Raw genomic sequence first — 9,966 nt, forward strand, 5'->3', positions numbered from 1 at the left:
AAGCAGCGTATAGATCATAAGCAGCGTATAGATCATAAGCAGCGTATAGATCATAAGCAGCGTATAGATCATAAGCAGCGTATAGATCATACATGAGGCTTTTTAGGAAAATACGCACGGAATAGTCGGCTAGCATGGGGTCGGTTTCCAGCATCGGTAATCTCACATCCTGTCAACATTAACTGGCGAAGTTTGCCCCTGCATACCATATACAGATCCGTGAGCCCTAGGCCCTTCGTATGTCTATACTTAAAATTAGAAATTATGTAATAGGAATGAGATACGAAAAGGGGGGGAAAGCGAAGAGGAACAGAGGGATAGGAATATTAGAGAGGGTATGGGGGGGGGGGGGGGGGGGGGAAAGAGAGAAAGAAAAAAACCAAAAGGAAGTCCATTTAAAAAGACCGTTAGCTGCTCAAGTCGCAGCTATGCACTGGAAAATGATTAAACATTACCATGTAGCGGAGAAAGCAAATGCTTTGTATAACAGATACTTCCCGTCGAGCCTACAGAGGTTCCTTTCATGGGTGGTACATGGCCCATTCGTCTGCCTCACCAACCCTGCCGGTATAAGAGGTCAGTATACGCATGCACGCTCGCATCTCCACCCCAGTTAGGTCGAGTGTCGGCCTGAAGTGACCATGTTTTGATCATCACACACCCCCTAGTAGGGTAGCATATTCAGGGGATGCAGTGAATGTTGTCCAGTAGAACCAGGTGCGGTTGAACTGAGTCCTCCTCCTTATTTTCTTGAGTTTGCATCCTTTGGCCATGAAAAATAACCTACGAGTATCTCCGAATATACAACCGCCTTTTCCTTTTCTCCGGAGAGGTCTTTTTTGTTATCAGCGGTATGTCGAAGGGCTGCTTCCAGTTTCAGAGCGATCCAGGTCTGGAACTGGAAGCTAAGTCACTAGAAAAAGGCAAATTGCAGAGACGCAGCTTGGAAGTCTCCTTCCCAAGTTTGCAACCAAAGAGCTCCACAGGAAGAATTAAAAAGGAGCTGAAGAACGGGGAGACACCCGGACTGACTCTGCTGAAGCGTCGGCGATGAAACACACAGCCTTGAATAACACAGGTAAGAAGAATTCTGTCTGGGAGTTCCGGCCTGCAGCCGAGAAAGCCAGAATTCCATGTTTCTAGCAATGCCGGCGGTGGCCAGGGCAAGCGTCAGGTTAGAAAGAGAAGAATCCCAAGCTCTCTTAAGAAGCTCGCTTGTCTTCTTGGCCATTGCGTCCTCGAGAACCCCCATATCTTCTAGGGCAAGGTCATACTTGTTAGAAAGAGGGGCATCCAGTTTAGGATTTTTATTTCAACCTAAAGCGGGATCCGCATCAAAAGGGAATCTTGGTTTAAAGTGACATGAAACCCTCAGGTTTTGTAACATAAAACAATAGTGTAATGTGCGCCTTCCTGTAATCCATGGTTGTTTCCCTTCTCTTTGCTGCTCTTCCTTTTAAATCCTCATGTCTTCTCATCTCATGTCTCATGCTGGGGGAGAACTTCCCTTTGCAGCTGACTGCCTCTTCCTGTAGTGCTGGCTCAGGTTTCAAACCCACACAGAGACACCATGTATCCATTCCAGAGACAAGGCAATCTGCTGCAAAACAGAAGTTCTCCCCAAGCATGAGAAGACATGAGGATTTAAAAGGAAGAGCAGCAAAGAGAAGGGAAACAACCATGGATTACAGGAAGGCGCACATTACAGTATTGGTTTATGTTAAAAACTCTGAGGGTTTAATGTCACTTTAAATTATTAGACAAGAAGGGCTTCTTTTTTGGCTCGGCCCACTCCTTAAAGGAGAACTATGGGGTCCGGGCTTTTCCCCATAGTTCTCCTAACGGTCACGGGAGAACACAAACTAGCGTCTTCCCGTCACCCAAGCTGAGACGCCGCAGCCGGGACGGATCCCGACATTGCTGTCTCTGCCTATCCAGAGACAGCTGTGCCCGCCCCCTCCCCCGTCCATTGCGCAAGTCAGCGCTGGAGGATCGGACAGGGGAGGGTGGGGAAACCTGCAGGGAGCTGTGAGTGAAAGTCACGGCTCTCTGCAGGGATAGATTGAGAAGTGAGCGAGCGCCGTTATGTGTTCGCTCACTTCCCGATCTACTGAGCCGACGTGTGACAGTTTCATTGTCACAGGTCAGCTCAGATTATGAGGCTGAGTGAAAATCACCCCGCCTCATAATTCTCCTGAAGAACAGAATCACACAGAACTTCGTGAACCAGAAAAACCCTTAAAATCCGTTCTTTGCAGACCTTGGTACATAAGATCACGTCGAGACAACTGAACTTATACTTTGTGAATTTCCAGAGTCTTGTAAATAGCAGATGAGCAGATCATTTATGTCCTCCAGGGGTAACTTGTATGGAGGCACCCAGGCTGGGTCATCATAACTGCCATCTTCCCCCCATGTAAGAATGAAGCACAGATGGAGCAGCATCGCCAAACTCGTCCAGCTCGGGTGCCGTGCACAAAGCTTCTTCTGTCACCAGCTAATGAGCTGCAGAAGACTCCGGCCCAGGAAGGGCCCCAGCTGGATTGCTCGTGTCGTTAATATGAGATCTGAAGGAGTGAGCGGTAGAGGATAACGGATGACAAAAGGTTACAGCGAGGATTAGCAGATTCTTCTTTAAACAAACCATCAATACAAAGTTGATCCAAGAGCTTAGAATGCACATAATGAAGCTCGCAGCACATTTACTCCCGGGGATACTCTGAGATCTATCCGGAGCCCTGGCCTGAAAGATACGATGGACAGGCCAAACTAGACATGCGAAAACCAAAACGCCGATACTTAAAGGAGAACTACGAGGTCAGGGCTTTTCCCCATAGTTCTCCTTAGGGTAACGGGAGGACACAAACTAGCGTCCTCCCGTCACCCTAGGCTCAGTATATAGCGGGCTACAGCTCGCGGTATACTGAGACGCCGCAGCCGGAGCGCATCCCGACATCGAGATCCGCCCAGCTGCGTGAGTGACAGCTGGCTCCGCCTATCTAGAGGCAGAGCCAGCTGTACCCGCCCCCTCCCCCGTCCGTTCCGCCAGTCAGCGCTGGCGGATCGGAGCGGGGAGAAGGAAATCCAGCCCCTCCCCGTCACGGCAGAGAGCCGTGACAGGATGGAGAGGTGAGCGAGCGCCGGTATGTGTTCGCTCACCTCGCGATCTACTGAGCCGACCTGTAACAGGTCGGCTAGAACTATGAGGTGAGTGGAAATCACTCACCTCATAGTTCTCCTTTAACGGAGATGAGCTAGATCCAGTGCCAGAGCCATTGTAAGCCCACCACCCAGGTGACCCCCACAGAACAGTAAATACACCGCAGGTGATACAGGTTAAAAAGACCAAAACAAATGCAAATACCTGAGCAGAGCTGGTACCCACGGAAGGCGCATCCACTGGAGTCTGCAGGGAATCAACGCCGCAGCAACACTTCCTTCAATGCTGGCGTCCTCGCAGCCTGTGCTGGGAGATCGTGCCGAAAATGTACCAGCCAGGACCGCCCCTTTCTCTGCACCGAGAGCAATGCATGGAGCGCGCAGGCTATGGTGCCCGAAATTACATCACCCCTACCAGAAGTGATGTACACTATATGGTCAACCAGGAGGGAGCGCCAGAGACCCCGGGAGGCACCAGCTGCAACTCCACCAGGGGGGGTAAATTAATTCCCAGTCGCTTCCCTCTCTAGGCATTGAGGAGGACCGGGGAGCCAGGCCACCTCCTGCCTGTACTGTGGAGGGATCCCGGGGACCACAGGTGAGAAAACAGCGGGGAGCCATCACAGCCCAGGAGCGGCAGAGGCTCCAGAAACACTCCAACAACGATTAGTCTCCTCCCGAGAGGGGAAACACTAAAACTGAGGGAAGTCCTGGGGGCCGGTCTTTTATTCTCTATGGGTAATGTGTTTCCTGTCCGGGAGGCGGAGCCTCCGACTCTCATGAGCTGTCATGGAAGACGAATGAGGGCAAATATCGATTTGATAAATATTTGGTCAAATATTGTGTGACATAAAAGATGGCACCTAGCCTCTGCTTTCAGAAAATACACCATTGTTTGTGGGATTTAAACAGTTTTATAGCCAAAAATTCAGATTGTAACATGTGTGTGTAGAAACTAAGAAATTGCTGCGGAGGAGAAGAAGAAAATGATTGTTAAACCCGACGGGGAGCTCGGTGCACATCACACTCGCTCCCATTCAAATCTGTACAGGAGTTTTTTTAAAAATGCAATTTTCATTTCTGTCAGTGTTGTCTGTATCTCCAACCCGGGCTGAGGCCCAATTTAGGGGCATTCCAAAGGGGGAGGTACAGCTAGCAGTACTCACCTTGCCCTCTTCATTCAGAAGCCCTGCGCCTCCTCTATGACCTTCTCTCCTCCTCTGAGCGGACTGTGCACAACCTCCACCTCCTCCGAAAGCTGTCAGGCGGCGCACCTTCAGCTCTGCAGCCCTGGGCCTCTCCGGCAGCATCTTTGAAGTGACAAGAAATACCGAGCCCCGCCCCCCTTTGCCCATTATTTTTAGAGACTGGAGAAGTAATTGTTGGCTTGCGTTGTTGTGCATGTCAACGCTCCTCTCCAGACGCTGAAATTCAATACAACACAAGCCAACAGTTACTTCTCCCCTTTCTATCCTGACCCTGATGAATAGCCGGCAGCGGGTCCGGGCTCAGTATTTCTTGCCGGCAGAGAAGATCTGGAGGCACAAGGCTGCACAGCAGTTCTGGAGATGTTCCGTCTGGCAGCTTTTAGAGGAGGAGGGGTGGGGACTATGCAGGCTCTGTGTGCACCGCCTGCCGCACCCCCTCTCCTCAGCGTCGTTAGCCACGACTGCCGTCTCCTTCCTCCAGCATTGTCGCATAGCAGGGGAGGGAGGCGGAGCTATCGGACAATGCCGCTCAGCAACCCTTGTACGGATCTGAATGGGACCAAGTGCAATGTGCACCGAGAACCCTTGGGAGGTTTAACAAGCTTTGTCACAAGTCTTCATTAACTATCACTGGAGCACATGGTAGAGGTAACTCACAGCTACTGCGAGGCACCAAGACCCTCCGTTTCCTAATTGCTATATACGTCCAGTGTTAGTAATGCCATGGATCAGAGAAGAACCAGCTTGGTGTTGTGTCTGCCTTCCACGTGGTACTGCAAATGTATGCAACCTTTGTTTTCATTACAATCAGCCCCCCTGACTGGGTGTCATGCTATACTTTGAATTGTCTATTGTAAAGGACGATCAGACATGGAAATGACGATGCTTCAGGCAATCTCTGTGCGCTTCAGATTGCTTTGGAGAGATGTACTTACAAAAGCTGAGTTGACAGCATCTACAAAGGTTTCATCATCCATCTTAAGGAGTTCAGCCGCATGTTCAGGAGACGTGGACCACACTAAGGAACTGCAGGTATCTGAAAGCTGTTGGGGAAAGGAATATTTTAGGCAGTTAAGAAACACGAGAGGAGCGATGCAAGATCAGAAGACACACACGTTGGACCGGCCACAATCAGAAATGTGCTGAGCACCCTAAAGTGTGGCAGCCACCAGGAATGCTCTAGAAACCAAATGTCAGCTGCAAGGACAATCCTGCTGGTCCACGCTCAATGGCTGCCCATCACTTTTTCCCTTTCTCTAACCCAGGGGTAGCCAAACTCCGGCCCTTCAGCTGTGGGTGAAACTACAAATCCCATGATGCATCTCTCTCCGGGAGTCGTGGCTGTGAGAATCTTGCAGTGCCTCATGGGATTTGTAGTTCCACCCACAGCTGGAGGGCCGGAATTTGGCTACCCCTGTTCTAACCAGTTAAATAGGTACATGAAATGATGACAGAAGGACCGCGGCTACTCCACAAGACAAGACGACAGAAGGACCGCGGCTACTCCACAAGACAAGACGACAGAAGGACCGCGGCTACTCCACAAGACAAGACGACAGAAGGACCGCGGCTATTCCACAAGACATGATGACAGGAGGACCGCGGCTACTCCACAAGACAAGATGACAGAAGGACAGCGGCTATTCCACAAGACAAGATGACAGAAGGACCGCGGCTATTCCACAAGACAAGAAGACAGAAGGACCGCGGCTATTCCACAAGACATGACGACAGAAGGACCGCGGCTACTCCACAAGACAAGGCGACAGAAGGACCGCGGCTACTCCACAAGACAAGGCGACAGAAGGACCGCGGCTACTCCACAAGACAAGAGGACAGAAGGACCGCGGCTATTCCACAAGACAAGACGACAGAAGGACCGCGGCTACTCCACAAGACAAGACGACAGAAGGACCGCGGCTATTCCACAAGACAAGACGACAGAAGGACCGCGGCTAATCCACAAGACAAGACGACAGAAGGACCGCGGCTATTCCACAAGACAAGACGACAGATGGGGAGAAACATACAACTTACAGGAAGTAGAGCAATGGGGCCGGTGGGAAGGAACCTCTGCCAGGCTACATTGTTGTCGGTGGGCTGCAAGAAATGGACACACAAGCACAGACATGAGCACACCCGCTGTGGACACATTGTAGGATAATGAGAGATAAGCAGCACAGAAATTTCAATAGATGTCATCTTATATGGTTCAGAAAATTAAAACCTTTACTCACTCCGGGAGGGTTAATGTGACTTCGCTAATGCTGACGTTTTCTACAGCCGTCTCCTCATTTATTTAGTGGGGCCGGTGGAGACGTTACTATAGTCAGCTCTCATCAGATGATCTACAAATGTACTTTATGGGAGAAGTGGTTCTCAGGACTCAGGAACTAACCTGGGGTCTTCCCTCCGTTAAAGTACACCGACCTAACAAACATCATGTCTACTAGATGTCCCGGATCTTCCCTCCACTAGAGTATGCTGATCAAACCTAACAAACATGTCTACCAGATGTCCAGCGCTAACCCTAAATACCATCCACCTCTAGAATACATTATGCTTGCCCTCAGTCAATAAACTCTTAAAAGGAGAATTATGAGGCGAGTGATTTTCACTCAGCCTCATAATCTGAGCCGAGGTGGGACAATGAGACTGTCACCGGTCGGCTCAGTAGATCGGGAGGTGAGCGAACACATACCGGCGTTCACTCACTTCTCGATCTATCCCTGCAGAGAGCCGTGACTGTCACTCACGGCTCCCTGCAGGTTTCCCCCCCTCCCCGCTCTGATCCTCCAGCGCTGTCTGGCGGAACGGACGGGGGAGGGCACAGCTGGCTCTGCCTCTAGATAGGCGGAACCAGCTGTCACTCACGCAGCTGGGTGGATCTCGACATCGATGTCGGGATCCGTTCCGGCTGCGGTGGTCTCAGTATACCGCGAGCTGTAGCTCTCTATATACTGAGCCTAGGGTGACGAGAGGAGGCTAGTTTGTGTCCTCCCGTTACCCTAAGGAGAACTATGGGGGAAAGCCCTGACCCCATAGTTCTCCTTTAAAAGACAGGAAACACATATGGTGTATATTCACAACCTTGTCCCATACCTTGTGCAACTTCTTCCCCCTACATCTAATAAATCCTCATTATGTGTCCATGTAACCTAATTGTGTGCTCAATGAAACCTCTACATGTGTCTGACGATCTCATTTTATTGGATGAACGCTCTTTCCTAAGACACCGATAGAGCCATAATAATGCCAACACGCTGTCACTTAATGACCGCACTCTCACTGCTACTGGTGCTGGCTGCCCTCTAGTGGCTACAAAATATAATTCTCAGGGCCGTCTGTGGCCCTCCAGCAGGTATAAAGCACTTCATTTACCTCAGACAACTGCAAAGTAGCAACAACAGCAAGATGGTTGTAGCTCCACTGAACTGTTTTCATCCCGGCCGTGCTGCGGACCATAGAGTTCTGTCCATCTGCTCCAATCTAGAAGGATGTAAAACCAGCTGTATCTGCACCCAGTTGCATCCCTTCTCGTCATGATAAGGAGCTGGCCAGGTGTAGTTCACAGCCCGACTCCGGTAGAGGACCTCAATGCGGTCTGTAGTTATACATATGAAAACAAAGGAATCATCGCTGACGGCAAAGCCGAACAAGGGAACAGAGGTGTCATCCTGCTGGCAATGTAGTGCTGCAGAGGTGTGACAATCATAGGAGTGCTGGGATAAAATGACAGGTCCACTTTACCGTGGGCTTACACAACTAGGCCTGGTCACATCATTTAGATGAGAACTCTGACCTGACATGGCGTCCAGCTGTTTCGTCAGCGCGGCTGTGATAACGTCATTCTCAATGATGTATCCCATATCCTCCAATCCTTCCTTATCGAATGTGATGAGAGCGTCAGAACAGGCGTCCCAAACCTGCAAGAGATCAGCTGTCGGTTCACGGAGAAGGTCCCACAATGGTGCGCAATCATTATCTCACCTGCATTCTCTTGTATGGCCTCATCCTCATGGCACAGATGTGATCCCAGACCCCAAAGCCTAATGGCGGCAGAGAAATGAGATCATCAGAGGGAATGAAAATGGAAGCGGCGCGGCTCGGTCCCAGCATGAGTACTTACTGGCCAGGAGGGTGGCTGAGCCGGGGGTAATGGAGCTGACTCTGTTGCTGAACTGCTCCGGTAAGGGGTCAGCATACACTTTCCTGTGCCCCGCCTCCAGCAGAAGAATCTTTTTTTGGTGCAGATGAGGGTGAGAACCTAAAATATCAAAACAAATTACAGTTTATGGCCCTAAACCAGGAGACGTTTCTGATCCTTTGACACTTCTGGGACACTCCTGTCCTCGCCCCTGGGCCCTGTCCGCGCCCCTGTCCTCGCCCCCCGGCCCTGCCCTGATGAGAGAAATGAGCAGGGGGTGAGAGAAAGAAGCATTGGGGAGCAGGAGAAGGAAGCATGGGGGAGCATTGGGGAGCAGGGGGCGGGAGAGGAAACACTGGGGGGCAGAGACAGGAGCAGGAAGTATTGGGGGGGGGGAAAGGAAATCCTTACCCAGAGCGCAGGCCATGGCACTTCCCACCATTCCTCCTCCAGAAATCACAGCGTCATACAGAACCGAGGAATTCAGAGCGCGATGAGAACTGTGCAGACCCCGGAGCGGGGGAAGGGCAAGTCGGCAAACAGGGAAAAGCATGGTGGTCACCCCGGTGTCACCTCTACAAATCAAATAGATATGATGTCATCAGATTAAAGGGGAGCTCCAACAAGAACTCTGCTTTGCGCTCCCCACACCTCTTCTAAAGGTAACGCAGGCTGCTAGAATTGTGACCTACTGGGGTCATATTCTCTGTACAGCACTGCGGCATATGTCAGAGCTACATAAATGTATAATAGTGTGTGACTGTGGGGGGACATTAGAGTGTAAGCTCCTCTGTACAGAGACTGAGGGGGTGGGGGGATTAGAGTGTAAGCTCCTCTGTACAGAGACTGAGGGGGGGACATTAGAGTGTCAGCTTCTCGGTACAGGGACTGTGACTGGCTCAGTGCTCTCTGTACAGCGCTGTGGTATATGTCAGAGCTATATGTATAATAGTGTGTGACTGTGGGGGGACATTGGAGTGTAAGCTCCCGTAGTTGGGGCGATACGATCAGGTCTCATGAATGTCTTGGAAGGAATATCTGATATCTCGGCATATAATGACACTACAGATACTTCATGAGCCTTCACAGTGTCCTCCACACATCACCTGTCATCCGTTCCAGTCGCTGCCTGGCGACGTCACTGCGCCACATTACTATATTTTGCCCGATTCCAATATGGCGTCTCCTAACTTCCGGTGACTTGCAGGAAATGCATGGTCACCATGGAAACGCATAACATGACGGACGCCGCACAGCATAGAAGAGAGCAGCGACCTACCGTATATACTCCTCTACACTCCCATCTACTTACCGTAAATACCCCGGTATAACCACTACCTACCGTCTATACTCCTCCGTATCCCCTTCTACCCACCATATCTTACTATACCCCCTCACCATCCACTGTATATATAATATATCCATTCATGACCCCTCACCTACTGTATAAAC

General features: G+C 50.6%; 1 protein-coding gene across 1 annotated transcript in view; it reads right to left on the reverse strand.

The window, feature by feature from the left end:
* Positions 1–9,671, reverse strand: part of COQ6 (coenzyme Q6, monooxygenase) — an 18,520-nt gene extending 8,849 nt beyond the window's left edge. The window contains 9 exon segments of the mRNA XM_018574327.1: positions 5,303–5,410; positions 6,405–6,467; positions 7,749–7,870; positions 7,873–7,971; positions 8,170–8,293; positions 8,358–8,416; positions 8,497–8,634; positions 8,926–9,089; positions 9,621–9,671. Of these exon segments, the coding sequence (XP_018429829.1) occupies positions 5,303–5,410; positions 6,405–6,467; positions 7,749–7,870; positions 7,873–7,971; positions 8,170–8,293; positions 8,358–8,416; positions 8,497–8,634; positions 8,926–9,067 (855 nt within the window). The 5' untranslated portion in view covers positions 9,068–9,089; positions 9,621–9,671.
* Positions 9,672–9,966: the final 295 nt, after the last annotated feature.

Source organism: Nanorana parkeri, unplaced genomic scaffold (genome assembly GCF_000935625.1).
Source record: "Nanorana parkeri isolate BGI_ZX_2015 unplaced genomic scaffold, ASM93562v1 scaffold2886, whole genome shotgun sequence".
Classification (NCBI taxonomy): Eukaryota; Metazoa; Chordata; class Amphibia; order Anura; family Dicroglossidae; genus Nanorana; species Nanorana parkeri.